Source organism: Pungitius pungitius, chromosome 3 (assembly GCF_949316345.1).
Source record: "Pungitius pungitius chromosome 3, fPunPun2.1, whole genome shotgun sequence".
Classification (NCBI taxonomy): domain Eukaryota; kingdom Metazoa; phylum Chordata; class Actinopteri; order Perciformes; family Gasterosteidae; genus Pungitius; species Pungitius pungitius.
The window spans coordinates 27,505,913-27,532,482 of record NC_084902.1 but is presented as its reverse complement, the minus strand read 5'-3'; the positions used below and the strand labels follow the sequence as shown (position 1 = coordinate 27,532,482).

At 48.3% G+C, this 26,570-nt stretch overlaps 5 protein-coding genes across 5 annotated transcripts; 1 reads left to right on the top strand and 4 right to left on the bottom strand.

Moving 5' to 3' along the window:
• Positions 1–23: 23 nt before the first annotated feature.
• LOC119221909 (vascular endothelial growth factor C-like) lies at positions 24–8,236 on the bottom strand. Its single transcript, XM_037478106.2, has 8 exons — positions 6,819–8,236; positions 4,606–4,846; positions 4,208–4,398; positions 3,767–3,897; positions 3,563–3,666; positions 3,248–3,367; positions 2,680–2,881; positions 24–1,557 (listed from the first exon to the last, which is right to left on the bottom strand). The coding sequence occupies exons 1-8, from the start codon at positions 6,909–6,911 to the stop codon at positions 1,452–1,454; spliced, it is 1,188 nt and encodes a 395-aa protein (XP_037334003.1). The 5' UTR covers positions 6,912–8,236; the 3' UTR covers positions 24–1,451.
• Positions 8,237–8,373: 137 nt separating this feature from the next.
• On the bottom strand, positions 8,374–12,406 carry LOC119221913 (stomatin-like protein 2, mitochondrial). The gene is made up of 10 exons (XM_037478120.2): positions 12,226–12,406; positions 11,418–11,570; positions 11,196–11,295; positions 11,021–11,079; positions 10,687–10,788; positions 10,456–10,590; positions 10,093–10,237; positions 9,714–9,793; positions 9,467–9,595; positions 8,374–9,384 (listed from the first exon to the last, which is right to left on the bottom strand). Exons 1-10 carry the CDS (start codon positions 12,265–12,267, stop codon positions 9,274–9,276), a joined length of 1,056 nt encoding a protein of 351 aa, XP_037334017.2. The 5' UTR covers positions 12,268–12,406; the 3' UTR covers positions 8,374–9,273.
• Positions 12,407–12,724: 318 nt separating this feature from the next.
• On the bottom strand, positions 12,725–15,181 carry LOC119221922 (trace amine-associated receptor 13c-like). Its single transcript, XM_037478131.2, has one exon. It carries the CDS (start codon positions 15,179–15,181, stop codon positions 14,201–14,203), a length of 981 nt encoding a protein of 326 aa, XP_037334028.2. The 3' UTR covers positions 12,725–14,200.
• Positions 15,182–16,193: 1,012 nt separating this feature from the next.
• LOC119222120 (cytochrome P450 4F3) lies at positions 16,194–20,762 on the bottom strand. The gene is made up of 13 exons (XM_037478486.2): positions 20,209–20,762; positions 19,783–19,927; positions 19,627–19,680; positions 19,412–19,539; positions 19,164–19,285; positions 18,946–19,092; positions 18,642–18,765; positions 18,506–18,572; positions 18,280–18,409; positions 18,042–18,175; positions 17,881–17,945; positions 17,725–17,807; positions 16,194–17,641 (listed from the first exon to the last, which is right to left on the bottom strand). The coding sequence occupies exons 1-13, from the start codon at positions 20,452–20,454 to the stop codon at positions 17,446–17,448; spliced, it is 1,641 nt and encodes a 546-aa protein (XP_037334383.2). The 5' UTR covers positions 20,455–20,762; the 3' UTR covers positions 16,194–17,445.
• A 487-nt stretch (positions 20,763–21,249) lies between these two features.
• LOC119222114 (insulin receptor substrate 2-like) lies at positions 21,250–25,342 on the top strand. The gene is made up of 6 exons (XM_037478472.2): positions 21,250–21,354; positions 22,104–22,542; positions 22,740–22,977; positions 23,302–23,551; positions 23,635–24,253; positions 24,617–25,342. The coding sequence occupies exons 2-6, from the start codon at positions 22,232–22,234 to the stop codon at positions 24,936–24,938; spliced, it is 1,740 nt and encodes a 579-aa protein (XP_037334369.2). The 5' UTR covers positions 21,250–21,354; positions 22,104–22,231; the 3' UTR covers positions 24,939–25,342.
• The last annotated feature ends 1,228 nt before the right edge of the window (positions 25,343–26,570 follow it).

Here is a 26,570-nt window from a genome sequence, read left to right as displayed (position 1 = left end):
TATTATAATTTCTGGAAAACATTGCTTTGTCATCGATTCTATAGATAAAATGAAAATATTCACCACGATGACTCATGAAAACAAAGTGTTGCTCTTAGAAGGGGAAAAAAAACAGACTTTGTTCCCAAGTTTAATTTATTGGCAATAAAATACATGATTGCTCAGCTGGATACATTCAGGGGTTTTGCTGCTGCAGCCAGTTGGTCTGGTTGGACCGTAGCACGATGATCTATAATTGTAAAGTCACGTTGGCTAAAGGCTAAACCGTAGTTCTCTGAATAAACACGCGCAGCATGTCAGTGGCATCCCATAATCATCATTTTTAGCCACGGTTCCGGTGTTGGGCAGAAGTTACTTGGTGTTCATTCGAATGAAAAAATATCTAAACCTGTTAGATACATTTTATATTTCTCACAGGTTGTTGCTGCCAGACGACCCTTTAAAAAAAAAAAAAAAACTAACATAAAATAGGTACACCAACATATCTGTTTGACATGGAATTTAATCAATACTTCATGACTCATTTTAAATATTGAACAGCCAGAAAGCAAATTTGCTCTTCAGCCCTAAAACAGAACCTCAAAAAGAATCTACAATGCTATAAATTCTGGTTGTACTCTTCTTCTTTATCCTTAAAATCATTGGGTGTATGTGGCTTGCAGTAGTGGCTTGCAAGTAGATCTTGCAGTGCAAGTGAATGGGCAATTGAACACCAATCAAATTGGTGACAATAACCTAACAAAACAAAGCTATGTAAATAGTTTCATTGCAAAATAATATATAGTACTGAGTATTGATGGGGACTTAAATACAGTATTTTACAAATCCACATGATACCCTCTTCAAAATATCACTTAAATATGAAAAAGATTTAAATATTTACAAATAATATTACTCCGTGTGTAAATTACTAGTGAGAGGCATGTAGAACCTGAAGGATATAAGAGCGTCTAATTAAACACAGACTGGGATCCAATGAGGAAGCTGAAGACAATTTCTCCTCAGCAGCCTAAAAAAAAAAAAAAGTAGTCTCGCTCCATTCCTTAGTTAAAATGAAGATCTAGTGTTTGAATGGACCCCCCCCTCAGGCAGTTGGGGGGGGGGGGGGGGGGGGGGTGAGTGGCGGGTCGGCGTCTGATTGGTCCGTTCTGACCGCCCCGCGTGATCGGCGTCACACGGGGTCAAATGCACCTCCTCGCTCGGCCTGTGGGCGAGGGTCACTCGAGGGGGGGGGGGGCGGGGGGTGGCTGTTCGCTTTTCTCACCTTGAGGCCTCCCGTCAAAAGTTTTGAGTACATGTGTAGCTCCACCCCACCCCCCCCAGGAGGCCCTTCCTCCTCCTTCTCCGCCTTTCTCTTCAGGCCAAAAGGCTTTTGGCTCTACGTCGTCGAGGGGGGTGGGCGATGCACGGCGTTGCCTGCAGTCCTGCTCCTTCTGCCCGCCTGCCATGGCTTAGTTCCACTTCATGTACTTGGGGATGCACTGGCAGACCTGGTGGCTGTAGTGGAAATCGACCGGGCACTCGCGTCGGGCCTTTCTGCACGACAACCTGTAACAACTGGGCGGAGGAGGAAGAGGAGAAATAAAAAGGGTCAACCCGGGAGGAGGAAGATGGAGAGTAAGGAAAAAGAGGAAGTGAATATACAAAAGGATTTAGAAACTGCACGTGAGAGAAGACGGGAAGGGGGGGGGGGGGGATTGGCAGAGGACATTTCAGAGGGAAGGGTGGAGGAAGCATGAATAAAAGCACAGAGGAGCTTAAACTCTCTTGGCATGAACACTGTCAGATCTTCACATCCCTTTTGGGTAAAATCCCCGATCCAGGGAAGGGAGGGAGAGGAGTAATACGGCCTAAATTCTGGGATCACAGTAGTTGCATTGTCTTCAGTGCACCACCTCCTGCGACCAGATGTTGAATCAAACTAGAGACAAAATAGATATTCAAAAGAACGATGGAATAAGACACTGGTTTGCACCTGCACTTCAAGCGTCCATTCCAACCTTGTTGGGTCTTGATTCTTCCTCAGTTTCAAGCTAATTAATTGGTTGGGACAATTTTCATGTGTTAAATCGGTTGCTAGGTTACCCCGCCATGAGCGGTCACCGGTGGGTCGGTGAGCTTTTCCCACACACGCGTGAATTCCCTCACATGGACGGCCCCGCCTGCAGTAATGTTTTTCCGCCCGTCCCCCCTTGGGGGTCAGGGGGAGGTCGGGCTCTTGGGCCCCCCCCCCCCCGTCGGCTGTGGGAACGGCGCAGTACACGCACACGCACACACACACGCGGCCGAGTGTCCGTAAAAAGGTCATGTGGAACCATGTGAGATAAAGAGCACGGCGGATGAAAGATGTCCTTTTTCTCTCGTTTCAGTTTATACGACGTGTCCGTCGAGGGTTGTTTTCTTCCCCCCTGTGAGCTACCCCCCCCCCCTCCCCTCGCACAGATTCTTTTGGAAAATAGTTTTCTCCAAATGGGAGTTGTCTTGAGAAGAGTTTTGAAGAGTGAACTAACGTGCAGCAGCAGAAATGGTAACACGCATACATCCGGCGAGCCAGCACAGTGGTGTCCTTCCTGCTGCTTCCTCCATCGCATGCAATCAAAGTAGAATTTATTTTGCTCTATGCATCCTTTTAAGGCCTCCTCTGGGAAGAGACTCGAGCGGGAAGTCGGAACGGCGTACCTGCAGGAGTTGGGGTTGAACCTCTTGCCCTGCCGCAGACACGACTGCGGGCTCTCCCTGCACTCGCACAGGCAGGTGTCCGGGTTCAGGGGCTGGTTGCCGGGGCAGTCGGCGGCGCACACGCAGCCGCACAGCTCGTCGTCCCACCGCTGGCCGCTGGGACACCACTTCCCCTCACCTTGACCTTCGCACTGGCATTCGCCTGAAACGCACACGATCAGACGTTGGATTGAGCAGCTCTGTTGGTTTCGGTGCCAATCATCTCGGGGGGGGAGGGCAGGTTCTAACTTGTTAGATGTTTGCCTGTCACCCTGCTTCCCAAAACCTCTCACTGTCTGCGTTTATCCCCTCTGGCTCCATCTCACCTGATTGCCAACTGGATTATCAGCAACTTTGTATTTACAGTAAATCCTGGTGAAACCAGAAGAGGCTGCAGAAAAAGTGCTACTTTTCACAAACAAAGGACCACTCTCGTCCTCCCTGTGCCACCTCTGGCGGGTTTCATCCTGTATCAGTTTGTTGCTTTCTTTATTAGAACTGGTTTTATATTTTCATTAACCGTGCTCACAGGTGTCGTGGTCCAGCTTCCATCCCGGATCGCAGCTGTCCTCGGTGAGTCCGTTTCGACAAACACACTCGCAGGTGGACTCGTGCAGAACCCTGTTGGGCCCGCAGAGAGCCAGCAGACCTGAGTCCAGCACACGTGGAAAGAAGGTAAAAAAAAACAACAACATTTCAGTCTCTCCACAGCCATGTAAACATGACAATTTCTTACCCACATCCTAAAAACCTGATGGACTAAAAAAAAAATCACAGCTAAAAAAAAAAACACAGATTTGAGAAAAGTTATGTCTTCATTCCGAAGTGACTCATGCACACTGACCCGTCTCTCTCTCAGAGTAGTTTATGGCCTCCGTGGAGACACACAGACAGTTCACTGGATCCCACAATGACCCAGAGGCACAGGGACGGAGGGGCGGGGAACACCTACACACACACACACACACACACACACACACGTATTAAAACTCCTGGAAAAACCTGACGAATGACTCAGAAGTGCGCGTCACTCCTCGCGCTCACTCACAGGTTATCCGCCGCGGCTCGTCTGATGATGGCGTGCAGCGGCTGCTTGGTGAAGCACGCGCACGACGTGTGGTTGACGAAGGTCCCCATGATGACGGAGCGATCCATCGTGGGCCGGGAAAGTTCCATCAACTGTCGGGAGGAAACCGGGAAGAGGGTTGGAGATTTGCGTGTGTGTGCGCGTTCGAGGAATGTGTCCTCGCGTGTCCGTGAGCGCGTCAGGAAGCGTTTCGGCTGACGATGATGTCATGATTGCGATCTTGTGCAACCGTGCGTGACTCCTACACCTGATGTCCAGCTGTAGCCAAAGGCTGTCCCACTGCGGCGGGGCGGGCGGGAAACAAGGGAAGAAAAAAAAAAATACCAAGAGCGCCGCGTCATGCGGGCGGGCGTCGAACCCGTGAAGTGGCGGGAGGAGACCGAGAGAGAGCGCAGCGCTCACCGTCTTGTTGACCAGCGCGTGGCTCGTGTTGGCGCAGTAGAAGGACTCCCTGTTGCAGCAACCGCCGCACCGGTGCAGCGCCACGCAGTGGGGGATGTAGAATTGGCTGGTGGACTCTGGGTACTCTTTGGCGACCTCGACGCACACCTCTCGGGGCTGGCACGAGGTCCGCGCCACCTCCTCTAAGATGACTGAGAACATGTGGGATGAAGGCAAGAGATTTATTATTGAGGGGGTGGGATCGGGTCGATAGAGGGAAACAACCAGTTAAGTATTCATCAGATTTTTGTTTTATATCCATTTTCTTTTGATTACGTCTACAATCAAGCGTAAGTTCTGAACTGATTGGAGTTTTTGGAAGTTATCTTGCGGCTTTGCTGCAGAATCTCGCCATTTACCTTCCAGAGTCCCGTCCAGCTTGTAAACGGCCTCCTCCCTCGGCTGCCCCCACAGATCCTCGGTGTCCGAGTGGACCGAAGGCCTCGCCGAGGAAAAATCCGGCAGGGCGGAGGCGTGCCATGCTTTCTTCTTCAGGCACTGCTGAAGCAAACCGTACTCTGGGTAGAGGAGCTGCAGAAGCTCATCCACGCTGGTCACCGACTCCAAACCGGGCCGGTCATCCGATGACGGTACCGGGGCCTGCAGGACAGGAGAGGACCGCACAGGCAGATGTCAGTCAGATGGTAGTGTTGTCCTACACACGGTTCCCGAGAAGGGGGTGGAGAACATTTGGTCAAAAGCAACACTCTTCGTATATTGAAGTTTTTTGTTCCGAGTCTTTGTTTCTTGTAGGAAAACTAGATTCGATACTGTAGAACTTCCAGCCTGAGACTCACTGGTTTGAGCTGGATAAACAGTGAATACCTCACGCGGCCTCCTATGTGTTGTAACACGTTGCTACAGTTCTTTGGTCTTCTCCGCACCTAGGAAGCGTGGGCACACACACACACACACACTCGCATGCACGCGCACGTTGTTGCATTTGAGAACACGAGAGCTCTCAGACTTCAAACAGTCACCGGGGGCAACGGGATACATTTGGATACGACCTGCTGCCCTCGAGCAAGGCGCCGTGGTCTGACCCGCTCTACCATCGAGTCCTTCGGGCTGCCTCGTCGATCCATCTTTCTTTTCTGCTATTCTTCCCCAAAAAGGTGCAACGTTGCCAGTCTTTCTTTTAAAATATCAAGAAATGACATCAGCAGCAGCACGTGAAGAGGTCATAGTGTTCACTTCACAGCACAGACAGCAATGCATTGTGGGCAATGATCTCTCTCAGCAGCTAGAGGAGGCCTTTGATGAGGAAATGAGTTGTTTATCGTGTTATTTTAACGTTTCAACGTGTATGTCTCGCGCTGTCTTGTCATGTGCCGCTTACAGTAGCCCCATTAGCATTCAGCGCCGTGACTCACCCCCCATAATGGTTTTCCAATGGTTGTCGTGATGGATGGCTCCGCTCCGCGGAGATACGGGCGGATGAAGGATTGCTTGTGTATCGGATCGTCGGCGGGGGACCGAGTGTCAGCCGCTTTGAGGATCACATATGAACTCCCCCCCCTGCCCCCCACCCCCAGAGGCACATTTTGTTTATTTTCCCAGGCCGAGGAAGAGCAGACTGGTACAAACGGCATCACCCAAACACAATCCAGATCTGTAGATCCATTTATCTCTCTCTCTCTCTCCTTCTCAACACACGCAGTAAGCTGGGACAACAAACGGGGAGTTGTGTATTAACAAGGGCGTAGGAGACGAGGCTGCGTCCACGCCGGTGGCTCTCTGAGGATGAACAGCTGTGCTCACGTGTGGATATAATGGCAGGCAAACATCTGCATGCCGATGGAGGTTCCATTACTTTTAGAGTGAAGTAGAGGCCACAAATGTCCGAATATTTCTCCCTAACATCAACAATTTACACACATATTTTCTGCATGTGTATCTTTTTTGGGAGGGTGTGAATTTACCGCCTAATGCTCCATAACCGTCAGTAGTTTAGAGAGACGATCTAAATAATAAAATAAGAATATTGATGGACAGTTGGGAGGAAGGATTCTTCTCTCCCTTTCTTTCAAGGTCCTCCAAGATCTCCCTCCCTTTGTGTTCGTCAATGATCAGCTGACATGAGGTCCCCGGCGTGGGACTGTGAGGTCATGGCGGATGATTGACCGCAGACTCGCGCACATGCACACACCCCCCCCCCCACATTCGTCACTCATTGCCTCTACCCGGTATAAACACGTTGCGTTTGGAAAGCAAATGTCACGCACAAACACAAACATTTCACTTCTCCCCCATTCATTCATTCAATTCCAAGAGGTCCGTATTCGTGGATTTGAACGTGATCTATTTCAACGTTCAGCGAAAAGGCAACAAGAGAGTCGTGACACTGCCTGACCCACTTCTTTTGTTTTCCACTGCTCCTACAAATCCAGTCGCTCAAAACCAAGTGCATCATCAATTCATTCCACGCGGGGTATTAAGAGATATTGTGTGTCCGACGTATATAGAGGTCCAGCAAAGGCCGCAGTGTGGCCTTCCCCCCACCCCCCTCCCTGTATGTGGTCAGAGACCTCCGTATAGCTCTTAGCATTAAAGAGGGAATGAAGTGCCTCACCTCGGTGCCCATGTCTCCAGTCTGGTAGAAGTCCGCATAGTCTTGTCCTGAGCTGAGATTAAGCATCCATAGGAGCAGGGCTGGTATCCACATAGTGAGGAGATATCACGGCGGAGGAGGTCAGTGAGGTGAAAGAGAGCGAGGGATGAGAGGAGGAAGAGGAGGGGAGTGGGGTGGGGTGGGGGGGGAGGTGTCACAGGCTCGGCGGGGATCTCTGTGCTCCTCTCGTCATTCTACCCGGGGACGAAGTTGCTCTTCCGGCGCACGTTGTTTGAAGTTGGGAAACCAGCCGAACGGAGCATGATGAGGAGATCGCCTCCTCTCCTCCCGGCTCCTTTCCTCCTTCACTCCGGAGGGGGTCGCTCCTCGCGCTGCGCCTCCATTCTCACCGCCGTGTGATTTGATGTCAGGTGTTCGGTTTCCCTCTTTATCCCTCCGGGTCTGGCTTGACCTTCAACCTTGAGATGAGTTATTTTCCTCTCCTTTCCAGCCTTGGTCGTCCTCGTCGGTCTCTTCTCCTTCGCCCTTCACACTTTCCTTCTTTATCTGTGTTTTCTCTTCACACAACAGCTGTGCTCTTCCCCCCCCCCTCTCTCAGATTACCCCTACCTTTATCTGTCTCCTCTTTCTTCCTCGTGAACCTCCGGGGAAAATCTCTGTCTGCCTGTGTCTCTCTGGGCTTTTCTTTTTTTTTCTTCTTTCTAAATCTGACACAACTTTTTTTTCTTCTGAAACGCCGTCTGGTCCTTTGAGAAGCATCAAAGAGGGAGAAAAAAAACAAGAAAAGGAGATCTAGGAGAAGAGGCCCAGCAGAGTGAACGTGCGTCCTCCTCAGTAACCTCCTGCTGGAGTGAATGGGAAATAAATACAGGAACAGAAGGCTTGTATCTTGTGGGCGGAGTGGAGGATTCAAAGGAGGCGATTCTGGCGTTCTGGCTGATTACTCCCCGCACTCTTGTCTTCATTCCCCCGTGATTTGCAGTGTCTGCAGCGCCTCGGCGCCGACACACTTCCTCTTGACGCGTGCCACCCTCCTCCTTTCGGGGGATTTGGAGCCTTGATTTATTTGGGTCTCATGTTGCTGATCGCTCTCCCCTTTTTCTCTCCGGGTTCCTTATCCGGGGGTCTCCTTTGTCTCGTCCATCTCTTTTAATCCCCGGCGATGGGAGCAGCTGCCAGTAAGGCTTTAAAAACATGTGTCTTTGTGTGTTCGGTGGCAGCCAGCGGTGATGCTTAACTGCCGCACTAAGTGCCTTTTTATGAGCCGCCAGTGCCTTTGATGTCTCTCTCTCTCTCTCTCTCTGCTGCGTGGCAGCTGTCGGCCAGTCCTGCTGCTTTCTCCATTTCCCTGCTTCCATGTCGTGTGCGTGAGAGAGAGAGACAGAGAGACAGAGAGAGAGAGACGGACAGGAAACCACACATTTGGTGACGCACACCTGCAGCTCCTTCACGCGTTGTCGAGCTCCGCCGTGGGCTTCCTCCCCCCCCTCTCGGGACCCTCCTCCTCTTCTCTCTCTCCCCCTCTGGTTTGGCCATTTCAAGGTCCTAAAAATGGCAAACTTTGCATACCACCTTAACTACATTGGCCCAAGGCTGTGGGGGTGTGTGTCTGAGGAGGGTGAGGGTGAGAGGAGGTTGGAGCTTTCTCTGTATTAAGATTTGTTTTTCTTTTTTCTCCATTTCTCTCGAGGAAAACCAGTTACCGACAACTATGAGTTATGGGGAAGATGGACGGGTGGATGAGAAATGAAAGAGGAGACAGCAGGCCGACGAGGAAGGAGAAGGAGGAGTGTCTGGGAAGAGATCGAATGAGAAAACATCCGATTTTTGGGCCAGTCGCTGCCAGCCTTTTCTTTTCTTTTTTTTTTTTTCAAGGATTAATGACGGCACAACCCCCACGCACGCACGCACACACACACACACACGCACGGTGGCAAGTGTCTGCTTGCAGTACGCTTTGTGTTGAAATCTGTGCAACCCAAATCCACATTCCAGTCATTGCTTTCTCCAGTGCTCCATGTGAGGTGGGCTACAGGTGCCACGTGGATCTCACATGTTGTACAACTACTAGCTATTTAGTTTTTTTCCAGTCGCCCGCTAACAAATTAACAAACATTATTATAGAGAATTTCAGTTCTAAAAGGCTTCAATGCAGAAAGCAAAAACAATTTAGTTCGAAAAAATATTTAATTTTCTACACAACATAAGAGGCAGTAAACACCAACACAAGAGACATAATCCGTGACTCAGGTCCTCTTTTTTTCTCGGCTGCGCCTCCTCAGCATCGTCGTCTCCCTTCATCCGGCGCCGCTCCCTCGTCACGACATCCTGTCTCCTGCAGAAGACAGGGCGTCCTTTGCCACATGCGCAGCGTGCACACAGCGGGGCCATTGTGCTCCATTAAGGTGGAAAACCTCCTTCTCTCTGCAGTCTGAGCGTTTAACGGCGTTCGCGGCTACTGGGCCGGCGTCGCCGGGGCCGCAGCCTCGTCATTGGGTTCGCCCGCCTCCGTCTCCGTGCGCTCCTTTGGACTCGGTTGGGCCAGCCTGCTGTAAATGCTCATGGCCTGAGGGGGAGGGAGGCGTTCAGAACATTAACCATTTTGCCTTTTACTTCCTCGTACGTCTTGATCTCACCACCAGCGTTACCTGTGCGACCATTCCACTGACGTCCCCGGTGTTGGAGGGCAGAAGGACCGTGTTGGACTCTTTGGCGAGGTTGGAGAACGCGGAGACGTACTGTTCGGCGACGCTCAGCGAGGCCGCCGCGCCTCCGTTCTGTTTCGCCAACGCAAGCAAAAGAATTCTGGTCACAGGCAACAATGTTTCCAAACAACCCGGGATCACGCGCTAATCCGTTAACGACAGCAGCGACGTCACAATATCGACTCCGTACCTGTTCGGCCAGAGCCTCCGACAGCAGACGAATGGCCTTGGATTTGGCTCCCGCTTTGGCTAACACAGCTTGGGCCTCACCTTAAAAAGACACAGAACCGCGTGCAGTGGAGCGTTATTGTAGGCTTTAAGCCTCCTATTTCACCATTTCTGTCGACTCGCTCCAACTCTAATGCGCTCGCATGTTCGGTTTGTTTAAAGTCTGAATGAGGGGATCCTTGTGCGGTGTTGTAACACGGTCTGCAGGCATGCAATTAAATACTTTGTGGATTTAGAGTAATGACAGTCCCAGGGCAACGAGGCCTTCAATTACATTTGTGATCACATGAATCGTGCAAGAAAGATCCTGGTGTAACATTCTTAAGGTTAAATGCACCAACCGGCTGCTTTGTTTATCTGCTCGGCCTTCTCTCCCTCTGAGGCGAGGATTTGGGCCTGTTTCCGACCCTCTGCGATGTTGATGTCTGCTTCTCGCGTCCCTTCAGACTCCAGGACCGTGGCTCTCTTCTTGCGCTCGGCTTCCACCTACGCAGGAAGCGGAGAAAAAAAGACTGATCTCAAATATCTCTCCTCCGTGGAAACAAAATATTGGAAACAGAACCAACAAAATATATTAAACACCCCAGTGTCTGTCTCACTTGTTATATTTAAAAACACACAATTACTACTTCTTACTTTACCTTAAAACACAACGGAACTGCACAATAAGGCTAAATGTTGGTCGTCATGGTTACGTGTCCTACCTGCATCTGCATGGAGTCTTTAACACGAGGAGGAACTTGAATGTCTTTGATCTCATAACGCAGGCAGCGGATTCCCCAGTCGTCTGACGCCTGGTTGATGGAGTGGACCATGTTGGAATTGAGAGACTCCCTTTCCTTGAAATCCACAGAGGCAGCAAGTTCAAGGTACACACCTTTATCCTTTTTTGTTTTTGCCGCAGCGTTAAGTCACACAAGGCAGACGTTTCTCACCCTGAATACTTTATCCAGCGTGAGTTTGCCCAGTTCTGAGCGCATTGTGGTCTGAGCGAGTTGAGTCACAGCATATTCTGGATCCTCCACACCATAACTGGCCTGGAGAGAGACACAACTCATTAGTCTCCTGCATGGTCCAGCTTTCTGCCGCCCTCTGCTGGCAAAGGACAGCTCCTGCACTACTACTAACTAGTGTTCTATAACTTTAGTCACAAAGTCTGCGTAATCTAAATAAATGTAATGTGTGGCTGGTGCTCAGACATTTGACTGAGAAAATACAAGTTAGTGATTACTATTAATTACTCCAGTCAGCCTTGTGTTAGCAACATACCTTAAAAGGGTCCAAGATTCTCAAAAAAAGGACCCCGTCTATTTGGAGAGTCACGTTATCTGTGTAAAGACAGAACACATCAGTTTAGTCAGGCATGGCGATGGTAAAATGGATCCAATAATAAACATCTGTGCGTTGCTTTGACCTTTTACAAAATATAAGTGGAAAAACGTACCTTGGGACACAGCTGACTGCTCAGGAATGTCAATAACAATCTCTTTAAGGCTTTGCACATAGCGAACTTGGTCAAGTATGGGAATGAGAAAGTTCAGTCCCTGTGAGAAAGGACCAAAGATGGTTTTAAATGATGTGTCTGATTCCATTAATGTACAATATGTAAATGTAGTCACAGAGCCCAAAATGGCTGCTGTGCTTGTTCAAATACAAAAAGAATTACAGGCTGCAGGATGCGGTGAAAGCGACCCATCCTCTGGACCACCCAGGCCTCCTGCTGCGGCACAAACAGCACCACGGTGTTCATGGGTAAGCGGGAGGCCCATCGTTGCTGGATCGGTGTGATACAAAGTCTGGGCGCCGTCCGCTGGGAGTTCTGTAGCGACAGGAGACACACAGCAACTCATAAATCAGTTAATGCGTCCCATCTCAAATGTTTTTCGACACCTGTTGTTTTTTTTTTAATGCAATGTGTATATAATCACTATTAACAGTAATTGCAGTACAGTAAACAGAAGCCAACCCTCGGAGTTAATACAGTGTCCAAGTGCCCAATGACGCTGTGGGAAAACATCCAGTTCATGACGTCATTTACGTAAAAATTACGTCTCTAATAGCCGCCGGTGAAACGTAGTTGTTCAATAACTACAATGATTTAACTTGTAGTGCATTAAAATGACAGAATCAAATTTGATTGAAGATTCGTGCGTATTACAATAGCCAAATTAATCATATTTTTAACGACTGAGGCACAGTATTTCGTGTATTATAATGCCACTAACTTCATTAGTAAATTGAAGACTAAAACAGAAACAGCTAAGGATGCATGATTATTCTCGAGGATACATCGCAGTGATAATTCATATAAATTCATATATAGGACGCTTAAATGTCAGGTGCAACCGGCGTAGATAACAGGCTAACAGAGACGGTTTAACATGTAGCATGGGGGCTAACGTTAGCACGCAGCTGGTTAGCCGACTTTTCAACTCGCACAAAAGTGACGGTTGTCAAATAAGTTTGTGTTTTACCTTAAAAACGAATCCGCCAGTCTGACACAATGTCCGTAACATGCTTAAAATGAAACCGGTTAACTGCTATAGCGTTACACAGTGACAGAAATGTTATGGTGTTATAACCAGACTTGTCTCCATTGCTATCGACGTCGTTAGCTTTCATACGTCACAGTAATACATCGCCCCCTGTGGCCTCGGATGACCTCCTGCAGCCACAGTGACCTCTGACGAACATAGTGTACCATGGCTTCTCATGCAATCAACGACAGGCTATAAGATCGTTTTTATTCCTTTTTTATTGTTATGGGTCGGCAACAACACAATGGTACACTATTCTACATGATATAGTGCGTTGGTGTATTCTTCTTTGTTTTGCACATCTTTTAGGTGGTCTCCAGCCATCAGTGGGGCAGCACCGCCCTCCTGCGGCCGCAGCTGGAACCTGCATGCAGTCCGACCGGGGTTTAACTTCTGACGAATATAGTGCACCTTGGCTTCTCGTGGAATCAACGACAGGCTATAAGATAATTTTTTTTTATCATTTTTTGATTGTCATGGGTCTGCAACAACATTATGGTACATTAGTCTACATGATATAATGCGTTGCTGGATTTTACAAGTGTATTCTTCTTGGTTTTGCACATCTTTTAGGTGGTCTCCAGCCATCAGTGGGGCAGCATCGCCCTCCTGTGGCCGCAGCTGGAACCTGCATGCAGTCCGACCGGGGTTTAACTTCTGACGAACATAGTGCACCTTGGCTTCTCGTGGAATCAACAACAGGCTATAAGATCATTTTCTTATTGTCATGGGTCTGCAACAACATAATGGTACATTATTCTACATGATATAATGCGTTGGTGGATTTTACAAGTGTATTCTTCTTGGTTTTGCACATCTTTTAGGTGGTCTCCAGCCATCAGTGGGGCAGCACCGCCCTCCTGTGGCCGCAGCTGGAACCTGCATGCAGTCCGACCGGGGTTTAACTTCTGACGAACATAGTGCACCTTGGCTTCTCGTGGAATCAACAACAGGCTATAAGATCATTTTTTATTGTTATGGGTTTGCAACAACATAATGATACACTATTCTACATGATATAATGATATAATAGTCCGACCGGGGTTCAACACAGCAGGTTCGCTAAGTGTTTTGAGTGTTCACCAAATTTACCCTTTATATTTATATCTGAATAACATATGTAAATAGAAAGCATCGTCTACTCTCATGCCTTGTTTAGTTTAGTCTAAGAACAGGGTAGATCTATTTTACTTCTAGTTTATTAAACGGTATCTGTGAGTATGACTACTCAAATGCTTTCACATCCTTTTTCATTTGTGAGATTTACAGACCTGATTTGCACAAAAACCTGATTTGCAGCTGCCACAGTTGTCCTTTTGACATTTAGGTACATTTTCATTGTGTGCAGAGTGGACTCCTTTTGCAATTTCTTCACAAACAGAGAGATTGTTATTATCAGAAAGACAAAGAAGTGCCTCTGACAGCAATGCAATTAAACATGGCAGAGAGACTACATTGGTCATTTTGATAGCAGAGCAATAAAGAAAAGTATATGGAGGCTATATCTCAAAGCTGAATAATAGTTGTCGTGATAAAACGACTTTTGCAAAGGAAAAACGGCCACTAATTAGTCTGATTAATTCAATCAATGCTTTGTACTGTATTAAAATCAAATAGCATGAAACATCTACAGTATTCCTTTGTAAATCTTGTTTGTGCACACATTGATAGTCATTTCCTATGATTTCTGCTGCTTATGACAATATGGTAAAGTTTATGAAAGAATATAGCTGAAATATGTAAAAAATACAGTATCTCAAGGTATGACGGTCAATGGACAGACGTGTGCAGGGAGAAGTCATGAACCCTGTTCTCTGCTCAGCGATGAGCTGTGTATTTAGGAGACAAGGCTCATGCGTTCTACAGCAGACCGCATTAGTTTAACAAACACAGATAAATTGTGTGAAACCGTCTACAGTAATTTGTACTCCTGGGATTGAGGCTGCAGTATTCTGAGGGTGATGATGAGTTTGATAGCTTTTCTGAACCAGGGGTAAAACAGCGCATAAATCAGTGGGTTGACGCAGGAGTTTATCAGCATGATCCAAGACACCAGGGCGTAATAAGACAAGCTAGTGGAGGTGTCCTCGCCCGCTAGGGAGGGATAGTAATACGGGCAGAAGCACATCAGAAACACCGCTATCACAATCCCAAGAGTCCTGGCTGCCTTCCTCTCTGATCTCTTAGCGGACGGAGTCGCGTTAACAGCGAAAATCTCCGACCGAATGACACGCAGCTGGGAAATGGCAACCACAAACACCCTCATGTAGAGAACCACCATGACTGTGCAGGGCCCAAGAAAGGACAAGAAAAGATCTACTGTGCCTGCGACGTGACTGATGATCACCACGCACTCCCCATAGCAGGAGCCGTACCGCTCGGGCTGCCCTAAGTGACCCATCAGAATGCAGCCGTTGTAGAGGATAGAACAGGCCCAACACAAACACACTGAGGCCTTGGCTCTGTTGGGGGTGACCTTCGAGGCGTAGAGCAGGGGGTCACAGATGGCCACGTAGCGGTCTACGGATATGAGCACCATGTTGCCCACGGAGGCGGATACCAGACTGTAGGAAACGTACGGCGCCAGGGCGCACACGAGCTCTCCCAGCAGCCAGCAGGCCTGCGTGTAGCGCAGCCCCTCCACCGGCATCACCAGCAGCCCCACCACCAGGTCGGACACGGCCAGAGACAGGAGCAGGGTGTTGGTGGGGCTGTGCAGCTGCCGGAAGTGGGCGATGGAGACGATGACGAGCAGGTTGAGGGTGACGGTGAGCAGGGAGACGCAGGCCAGCAGGGCGTAGAGCAGAGCCGCCTCGGAGCGCGCTTTGGGCGGCCGCGTGCAGGACGAGTTGAGGCCGGGGAAGCAGAGCAGGCGGCTCTCGGAGGCGTCCATCGGGGGGGGGGGGGGGGGGAGGAGGGCGGCGAGGAGTGGGCACCGCCTTCTGCCAGGCAGCTGCTTTATCCTCCTCAATCCCCCTCCCACCTTTCCAATCACAGAGATGATGTAACCTCTGCCCCCCATTGTTATGGCCAACGTCATTACCCCCCCCCCTGAGGCTGTACTTTACCGTCCGCTGCCCGTCTGGCCCAACAACACCCTCCAACTGCTACATTATTGAAGATAAAGTACTGCCTCAAGCACCTTATTGCTTTTATAACACAGTTACCAGCAAAATTATAAATAGTAAGTAAATAACTGCCTTTCAGCACAAAATAGTTGTAGCCACCAAACGTTTTGTATCACATTTCATCAGTCTAGAGTGATAAATAGTCCCCGTTTGTACATTAGAGAGCACTGGGTCCCGCTCCGTCTCAGTCACTCACGTCGCTCATGACCTTAATCGTCCGGTTCTGAAAGCTCGCATGGCCTCAAAATGATCATTTGTGTGGGGGGGGGGTTTCCGGCGATCGCCACCGAGTAAAAAGCTAAAATGTCAACTATCGATCCCGCAAAATCTAACGTGTTACTTTGAGTGCGCAGTGATATGCAACCCTCGGGTCAACGTGAACAGCAACCGTACGTTATCGCTCAATAATGCTCTCAACCAATCAGAATGCGGGATTTCCTCTACGTGCGAACATGAAGCCGTAAATTAGCTCTACAGTTGTGGTCAAAAGTTTACATACACTTATTGTTATATTACTAAAGAACATAATCTCATGGCTCTCTTGAGTTTCCGGTTATTTCTACAAGTCTGATTTTTTTTAAACCGAAAACTTCTTCTTTTATGACTTTATTATGGGTTTACAGAAAAAGTGATCAAATCTGCTGGGTCAAAAATATACATACAGCAACGTGAATTAGCAATTCAAGCGTATGCAAACCGTTGACCACAACTGTATATAAAAGACACACCAGTTAGTGGTGTCTGTAGTAAATAAAGAGCATTTACCAAAAGGCTGAAGTATAGTTTCCATAATAATAAAAGCCGAAGTGTTGATTATGTTTGAAACACACCCGACACCCTTTTCCTCAGGAATCTGCTCGCTGTGAAGGCCTCTGCGGGTCTTTGCCTTTGCTCGCTGTAACTCACGGCGGCTTTAAACGCCTCCGGGTGAGAAGCCCAGAGGAGTTCTGATGGTTCTGGACCTTCTGCGTTCTACTACGTCGGGCATTAATGAAGGTCATGCTCACGGCATTGAGAAAATCTCTCAACAATCAAGGATAAAAAAATAACAAATGCACTCGGTGTAATGTGTGACAGTGAGGATTTCAATGGAATACTCAGTAGTACACTTTAATGCATGCATTAGGTGTACTAAGTATCACACAAATATAGTTCTGTATGGAATTCTGTCCTCAATGGGCCGGTTTGGACACATCCGACTGTCACCAGCCGCTACTTGACTTGTTTACCTGTTTTCGTGCCGACAGTTTTATTTTTTTTAACACCTCTCATCGCCCTGGTGGTTCAGACGTGTCGCTTTAAGGAGGTGAGTTCCGCTAATGAGGTTCCTCTCCGCTTGTTGTTGCTGGAGGGTGAGGAGCTGTAATTGGACCTCAGAGGTATTAACGCTGGTGTCTTTGCACATAGTTGCATGTGTTTGTGTGCAATATCACATTATTTGTTAGGCCTGCGGTTATTAGGTAATCGAGTGGGCACGTTAGGTCAAATGGGTGAAAAAAACGTATATGGTAAACACTAAATGAAATTTACCCTTTTTTATAGATTAGAGTTGTTTTCCTAAAATATTATTATAAACTCCACATGTGGGTAAAAAAAAGGGGGGGGCAAAAAGTCGCACAGTCACCATTTCATTCTGCCCAACTGAGCTGATTGAGTCTTTTGCTGCAGTGAGGGAAAACAGTGGGGCATAAATATATATATATTTATATATTATAGTGACTATTTTTTTCTGCAAAGATTATTTTTACTTTTTATTTTCCAAAGAGTAATGCAACGACCTGGAATGTTGTCCCGTGTTTCATTCTCATTCAATTTAGTTTATTTTCTTAAACTTGTGATTTTACTCCAAAGTTCACTTTTTAGGATGAGGATACATTCTTTTTTTAAATCTTCAAAACCGACCTACTACGATCACTAATCATGTCAATAGAATAATAATATGTGTTGCAAGAGTGTATTGTTATTACAAAGCATGGTCATTTGTAATAGGGATAAGGAAACAACACAGAACGGCCCTCTTCATCCGGTGTCATTCATCCTTCAGCTCCTCCACCCGCAGCCACAGACCTCCCTCCGCACGCAGGACGAGTTGGGGGAGGCGGCGAACCCCCCCGGGCCTGGTCCCGAGGTCGGGGTTCTCTCCCGGGGTCAGGCGAAACCTGAGCAGGGTCAGCGCCACGACGACTCGAAGCTGCGCCAGCGCAAATTTCTGCCCGATGCAGTTCCTGCAGGAACACACACAGGTTGTTGTCTGCACCAACACCCTCCCAATCAACGCCGGACCCCATTTATGGAGGGCTCTGGGTACCTGGGGCCCGAGGAGAAGGGGATGAAGGCGTGAGAGGGCCGGTCCGCTGAGCGCGCGGGGTCGAACCGCTCGGGATCAAACTCCTACGCGGGGGAATAAATCACACAGGTCAAGTGAAAAGGAAACCCCCAGGTCTGTCTCTTCCCCGTTTCTCACGTGTGGGTCGGTCCAGACTGCGGGGTTGTGGTGTGTCCCGTAAATGCTGACCAAGCAGATGGCACCTTGGGAGGAAAAACACTTTCAGAGGTTTTCCACTCCTTCGTAAAAAAAAAAAAAGAGTCCCCCCCCACCCCCCCCCCCCGCCCCGCCCATCTCACCGGCTGGTACGGTCCGATGCCCGGGCAGCGCCATGTCCCGGGTGTACTTCCTGGTCACAGCCTGCACAGGAGCGTGCAGCCGCAGAGACTCCCTGATGCACATGGTGGTGAAGGGAAGGTTGGACAGATCCTCCCTTTCAATGAAGACGTCCACGTTTGACTCATTCAGGGCTCGTTTCAACAATACGATGAAATGATGACACTTTGAACACTTTGCATTTTCATTGTGTTTTCTTACCACTCTATTTTGTGTCTGTCTCGTCCTTGCATCAGATCCATCACTTCCTGCCTGCATTTCTCCTGATAGTGCTCGTGGCGTGCTAAATTATACAGCGTCCAGCAAATCGCACTGGCTGTTGTGTCGTGACCTTTCGGGGGGGGGGGGGCGGAGGACATCGAGTCTCCACTCAACACTTGGGATTTTCGAGACTTATTTTGAAAAACAAATCTTTTAACCGTCTTACCTGCAAACATGAAGGTGTTGGCCTCTGCCTGCACCTCCTCATCCGTTAGGCCGCGTCCATCTGCATCCTGTCATTGTACAGAAATAAAGAGCAGTCATTCAGGGTGAACGTCTGATTCCTAGTTCTTCTTCTCTACCTTTGACAGCAGTAGGATGTCCACGAAATCTTTCTTCCTCTGTTGTGATCGGGTCAAATCTGCGTCCGACTTTGTCTGCTGGTTGATCAGAGCTCGACGCTTCTGAACCACCTCTCTGGTAAAGCTGCAAACACCAGGTGTTAGTATGATGTGATGCAGTATTCTGATATGTAATGTTGTTTAATGCAAATATCTTTTAATATCATACAGTGCAAGTAGAATTGAGATAGATGACAAGAATGCTCTTCTATCATCTGTGCAACCCTTCTACATAAAGGTCACGGGGTCACACCGGTCCAGGTACCTGTGCACGATGCCAAGGGCCTTTCTGAACCGTTTTCCCTGCTCGGTTTTCCAGTAAAACCAGTCCCAGTGGTGCAGAATGTTGTGCCGCCGCTCTATTATCCGCTCACTCAGCTCCACTAAGGCCGACACGTACTCGCTGGTCGACCTGCAAAGGGAAACATTTTAAAAAACAAACTGCAACGGAATGAATTTGAGATAAAGCGCGCGTGACCTCACCTCTGACAGTTGCTGTCGTAGCTGAAGGCACATCTGAGCAGACTGTCCAGTGTCATCAGAGTGACATGGTCAAACATCTCCAAAGACGCCGAGCCCTCAGCGACCGCGTGGCGCCAGTTGTCCTGAGGCACAGCGGCGATGCAACGCCGAGGTGAGATGTGCACAGAGGGGGGTGAACACGCGTGTGCACATCTCACCCTAAATTTCCACACAGAAAGTCATGCAACACAACACGAACGCACACTCACGTGCAGGGTGTTCGTGGAGGTGTTGAACTTGGCAACGTAGGTCTTCAGGATGTCAAAATGAAAAGCCGGAGTCAGCAGGCGTCTCCTGCGAGACCATTCCTCCCCGTTGCTTAGCAGCAGGCTTTGTCCTGTGACATTACGGGGAAGAGAAGATTGTGATCGGTACTTGGTTTGGCCCGTGGTTGTACAGAAAGAGCCGGAGCGATTTCACTCACCAAGCCACGGACGCAGATGGCCGTAGATGAGCTCATCCTTCATTGTTATGCTGGCTGGATGGAGGGAAGGAGCAAAAAACAAAACGTGGGAAAATGTTCATTCATAGCTTGGATCAAGCTTCCAAAAACTATTTTGTCCCAGTAATTATCCACTACCAGGTGCCATAAGCAGAGGTTTGACGTAGTCGGGGTGGAAGAGTCTGACCAGGTGATAAAAAGGGCCGAGGAACCAGCTGCAGGAGTGTGTGTACTTCTGCACCAAGTCATCCACCTGCAGGAGACCTTCTTCTGAGCTCTGCATCTGAGGCAATTGAACATTTTCATTAAAAATGCCACTGTAAGATATTCTCTTAAGGACACAGAGGAAATATTATTGTCACAACGAATTGCAGCACCGAGGACATCCTGTAAGACGCTGACACATCGACAGTTCCTGATGTCGTGGTTCAACACATAGGGTAACTGATTTGTAGAAATCAATCTCAGAACTGACAATCACAACTGCACGTTTGTGTTTTAACAGCCATGTGTGTGTGTGTGTGTGTGTGTGTGTGTGTGTGTGTGTGTGTTCGTATCTCCTACCTGGCCCAGGTGGCCCAAAAGCCAGGAGTTGGCGTGTGGCTTGCTGAAGCAGGAGAGCCTGTGCGTGTACCAGGCGTGTCGCAGCAGCAGCCTCGCGATCCAAAATGCGACGACGGCTCCCAGTCCTGAACCGAGCACCAACAGGACCTGACAGGGGCCCGTCCAGCTGAGGACCAGAGGCAGGAGAGACATCCTGGGAAAGACAGAGAGAGTGTGACCAGTACACCGATGTCTTCGCAATGACATGTTAAAGATGTGGAAATACGAGGAAACCAAACTGTTTCACCCAATTATTTCGAAAGGATAAAGTGCTGTAACGGCTGAGAGGGTCACTTCCTTTGTTAAAATAACCGCTTTATTATCATGCTTATGCCACGTTGATGGAACTTAACTCAGTTAACTTGTTTATGTATGCAATGTATTTATTTGTTTTATTGTAGCCTTTAATTATTGTTAACATCAGTCTTTTTATTGCTGTTGATAGGAATACACTGCTGTTATTATATAGTGTTTATTTTATCTTAATTGGACGTTTTGATCAAGAGTTTCCTTTTTTATTTTCACCATCTTTATTTTTCTTTCAAATGATCTAGTTATTGTTTGATTACAAATATGTTTCATTGAAAAATGAATATAAGTTACGGTTTATATATTTATCATCTTCATCAGTCTCATTTAATTACAGACACATTTTAATTTCCTCTCAAAAATATTGCTCCACTTTCCCGTCTTTGCAAAAAAACAACGCCAAAAACAACACTAAATTGTCCACCATTATATATCGATGCTAATCATGAAACATGCACAGGTGCGGCCAACAGAATCTCCTCAAACATAGGCGTCTGTGAATTTTCATAGACGTCCAGATCGTTGTGGACGAACTCCACAGAGAAGGTTGAACCGGTTCTACACTAAATACGGGTCGTCAGGCCTGGTTGGTGCTGCACGCGGTGCGCGCTCCCGCGGCGTACGCGCACGAGCGCGCAGAACGGCTGTAACACCTGAGCGCGCGAACGGCTCAAACGAGTCCCGAGTTTAACGGGAAATAAGTTCAGGAGTCGTTGTTGGACTTTTACCGACAGCCTGGAATTCAACACCGGAGACGCGGTGCGTGTGTCCACGTGTTTGTACTTCGGACGGTTTACGGTGAGTTTTAATTAAACGTTTTGACTTAAATGTGGTGGGAAAAGCGACCCAGCTAGCTGACGAGCTAACAATGCTAGCGTTAATTAGTTTATTGATGTTAATGATAATCCGCTGCTGGTAGTTTCCGGTGTGCCCATTGTTTCCCCTTCATTCCGTTAATACAATAACTAAAAATATACTTTGATTTGATGAGTATTGATTTATTCTTATTTTAATCACATATTTACTAAGTAATACAGCATTTTAACCCTTTTAAATCGACACCAAATAACTCATTTTGTAAATCTATGAAATGAATGAAAAATAGTGTAATGTTGGTCAATTGTGCTCGAGAAAGTATTTAAACTAAACCACTGTGGTTGCACTATAAATGTATTCCGGGATGTCTTCAGGCTGCCGTTCATTTATTTATAATTATTACATATTTGGGGGGATTATTCATGGCCTGAAGTATTAACACTTGTGGGTATTGTTGGATGAGGTGAAGGTAATATTCAATCTGAATCATGTAAATATGGTTTGTCTCCCTCTGCCGGGGCTCATTTTACACTTTCCTAATATAACCAGTTTTAATAAATGAACAAATATATTGGTTTTCAAAGGAGAAACATTAAGTTCATCTGATAAAATCAGCTGTTATATATTTATTTTTGGGGGTTCATCTTTTTAAAGCAAGGTATAAATGATCCAATCTCTTATTTTAATTCCTGTGTGCATTTTCCACGTGTTCATCTTGGAATGAATTGTAGAAGGACACAACCTAGTGAGATCTCATCCTGCACCCAGCTCTTCTCCGTCATCTCCCTGCTGCAGCTCCACCCAAACATGGCCACCACCTGAATCCCCTCCGAGGTCTCCCTGGGTGACGGCTCGTCAGATGGAGCAGGACCCGGATTCTCAGCAGCACCAGGATGAGCTTCAGTCGAGTCCATCTCGTCCCTACGAGGAACTCTTCTGCAGAAGCAACACCTCCCTCGCTGTGGGCCCTCTGACCGGCGCCCTCGTGACCCCCCGCGGGCCACACAGCGACGTGGTGAAACGGGGTTACCTCGGCATGCTGGACCGCAGCCACAGAAGATATTTCGTCCTCAGAGCAGGAAGTCACACCGGGCCGGGCCGACTCGAGTGGTACAAGAACCAGGAGAGGTCTGCTGGTAAAGCTGCGCTGTTTGGCTCGAGCAAGCTGGGGTAGGTCCAGGCGACTTGAACCAGTTCAAGGTTTTCAAGGGGATTCATGTAGACTCATGCGATTAGCTAAATGTAGACAAGTTATTGTTTATAGAAACTCTGGAGCAGGCAATAAGCCGTAGAAGTTAACAGACCTTTTGATTGTGTTTGATTCACTGTGGGGGCTGATGTCCCCCCCCCCCCCCCCCCCCCCCCAGGGTGATGTACCTGAGGTGCTGTCTCGGTGTGAGTCGGAGTGGCAGTTCCAGCAAAGGCTCCACGGTGGCGCTGTATGCCAAGGATCAGACCATGGTGCTGCTGGCGGAGGACCAGTGGGAACAAGAAGCCTGGTACCTGGCCATTAGGAAACTGATGGAGGAAGAGCGGAAGGATGAAGAGCGTGTGGAAGAGGATGATGGGTATTGCACCCTGCCCTCCGCTGCTTCCTTCAGAGAGGTCAGAGTTGATTTTTAATGTTTTGTCCCCCCCCCCCCCCCTTACAGTCACCTCTGTTACTCCTACTAAGCCAAAGAGGGTTCATGTATTCTGATAATAAATCCACCAGAAAGCTTTTAACATGAAGAGAACCGAAAGTTTTGATGGCCTCCAAATACATTTTAGGGGACATATGGGAGGCCCTGGAGGAGGAGAACCAGGCCGGCTTGTGAATGAGAGGTTTTCTAAAGGGCCCCTCAAACGAAACCAAACAAGAGTTCCTTACTTTGAGATGCTCCCAGCTCTTCACCAGATCTAAATACCTGTCCTCTGCCCCGTTCTCAGGTGTGGCCCGTCACAGTGAGGTCCACAGGTCTGGGCTGTACCAAGTCTCTGGCCGGGGAGAGCCGTCTCTGCCTCACAGCCGCGTCTCTCGTCCTGGTCCGAGTGACGGCGTGCGGCGACTTGCCGTCGCTCACAATCCCGCTGCTCAGTGTCAGGCGCTTTGGTCACTTGGACGGCTCCTTCTACTTGGAGCTCGGCAGGTCGGCACCAAATGGGCCTGGAGAAATCTGGATGGGAGCAAGAGACCAAGGTGAATACGAAATCAAAGTTGTGCCCGTATCACTAAGTCGTGCCTCGCCACAGGAGCCTGACCTCTGTGTCTGCTCTGCACAGGGAACCCGGCCTTCGCCCATCACATTCACGAGGTGGTCATTGAGACGGTCAGGGCGCTGCGAGCTCTTCCCGACTTCAGCCGCTCACCAGCCTCCACCCACAGTCAGCTTCAGGCCCTCCTGGCTTCCAAGCGCTGCCGACCCAAATACAGAGACAAGGCGGCGAAGGTGAGACCGACCGGTGCTGGTCCGCTCCTCAGGAACCCTGGAACCCAGACGAGTCGCCCCGAATGTCACCTCGAGCCCGACAAACCACACCAAACGCAGCCTGGGTCCCCTCGGAGCTCCGCCTCCCACCTCGGCCCTCTCGGGTCCCCTCGGAGCTCCACGTCTGAGTCCGAAGGCTACGTGGAAATGGAGACGGACCAGCTCGTCCCAGTGGACCAAGGGAGGGATGGCGACCCCGAAGGAGCTGCCATGGCGACGGGGGACCGCCGCAGTGGGAGCTGGGAGCCAGGCGAGGTGCAGCGTCTAGGTTACATGATGATGTCACCACCAGGGGGCCACGGTTCACCTGCGCTGTCTCAGGATGACTATGTGACGATGGCGAGCCCCCAAAAGCACAACGCACAACCTCGCCCTCTCTCCCCCTCGTCTTCCCTCCAGACGTCATTCGACAGGTGAGTCAATGCAAACTCAACACTTTATTCATAATTGATATCATGTCGGTTTCCATCAATACTCAGACTTTAAGACTTTATAATGTCAAGCCAAACACTTCCTCTAGAATTTAGTGTCAAAGGCCTTTCTGCTCCTCTGTAATATTATAAATGTTTTACAAAGCTGTTATTTTGGGCTGTAAAAATAAAACTGACTTTACTTGCTTCTTAGCTCTCTGATCAGCTGTGAAACATTGCAACAGGAAATGTTTGGTGGTCATTCTAAATGCAGGAAACTCTACTTTTAAATATCCACAATGAACTTGGAGGTTTTGTTAAATCCATTTCCAGCCACACCTTTTCCTACTCTTCATCTGTTTTTAGCTTCACCTTCGACAGCTCCTCTCTGCACGCGTGGCATCGTCGGACCAACGAGCCCAGTCCTCCACGCCGGCTTCTGACCTCGGGCCAACAGTCAGAGACGGGAGCCGGCCAATCAGAGAGGAGCATCAGCTGCTCCAGCCAACCACAGGAAGCTGTGAGGAGTGCTGAGCCGTCTGCCGTGACGACTCCCTTCGTCCAAAGTGGACCAGACCAGGCCGGGCCGGGCCGGGCTAGCCGAGCGGCCTCAGACCGATCAGTTAGAAGATGGCGGCTGTCTCTGTGTCTGCCGTCCTGCCTGAGGACGCAGACTGAGTCATTGTGATGATCGTTTTGCTGGTGATGTTATAGTTACACCAACGTATGAAAGAATAATTGATTTAAATTTTCAATCAAAGGGATTTATATTAAATGCAGAATGTAATGAATATATTGTCTGTAAATTCACTGAATGTTTTGTTTCAGTTTTCCCTTTTTCTACATTTTCTTTGTCTTTCCTCTTTCAGTGTGGATTACATTGGGCCTTGGATTGTGGTTGAAGCACTTTCACTGTTATGAAATAATTAAAAGAATAAAGTCCTGTGAAAGCAAATGTTTCTTAAGCCCTTCGTTGATCAGTATAAAAGCATACATAAGAAACAAAGAATTTAAGCAGAATTTACTGCTTTTCCTTTGCTGTGTGGAGTCTTGTGTCGTCTTTGTGATTCTGTCCTAACGGGACCAACTCAGTCAACACTGAAACGTTGTTCATTTTGGGAATAGTTCTCTCTACACGTGTTTTACAAACACTTTTAACTTTAACTATCCACCTCAAGGACTCTCTTGATGGTGGATTTACATTTATTATGAAGGAAGCAGATACTGGAGAGTTTTGTCGGGGTCACATTCCTTCTTCAATGAGATGAAAAAGTCAGCCTTGTCTTACAAGTATCTTGACTTGTATGTTATATGTATATAAATAATTTAATTTAGGAGTTGAGGATTCATAAGTTAAACCAGATCCTGACAGCTCCGATGAACGATGGTGTGGTGTGGTCGCCTTTGTTGGTTCTCAGAGAAAAAAGACAAGGTTTTGGGTGAGGAGCAGCAGACGAGATGAGGACTTCAAGGTGAGTACAGGTGGACCTGCAAAAGAAACCCCTGTAAACCGCAACAGTCTAAAGTTCAATATTGATTTAAAACATTTACATTTAAATCTATTTCATCAGTAGTATTGTTCCCTCTTGTTGACGCTCTGTTTTAGTGATGTGAAGCCTTTTCTGACTCTATAACCAGGTGATGTTGTCTAATACATCTTTTTACTAAATGTAGAATGGATCTTCCAATCTTCCGATAAAAACTTGAACTGTTCCAGGACCAGTGGAGTATTTATGGAGACTACATGACAGGACTTGAAGGATTTTACTTCCTGTTGTGCCCATGTGTCTGTGTAGCTGCTGTCCCTCGGGTCTCCTGTCTGGACCAGTACTGCAGTGAGCACGAGTTCTGTGGAGATCGGCTCGGTGAAGCCAGCTGCTTCTGTCGGGCCTTGTTTGCCTCCAAGTTCAACCCGACCAACGCTTTAGGTACAGTCAGACTTCACACGCCGCACCAAGTGCAGGGTTTCTCTTTTCTTCTTCTAGTCTAAAGCTGGACGTGTCTTTGCCTCCGTGATAGATGAAACTAGCTCTTAATAGTCCAATGCCTCCAATGCTAACCCCTCCACAGTGAGATGCTGATACTTGATACAGGATTGTGCTGTTGGGCATTCAGGCGAGCCGACAGTCTGCACGCAGAACTCTGCCACTCTGACTCTGGCTGAATGTCTGCTGCAGGACCGACGCATCAACTCCTCCGTCCTCCACCTCATTGACCCCGAATGCAAAGGCCATCTGGACCCACAAACCCACATGGTGGAGTTCAGCTTCGACAGCGGCCACACCTGTGGGGCCGAGATTTCGGTGGGTGCCCTCCTCTA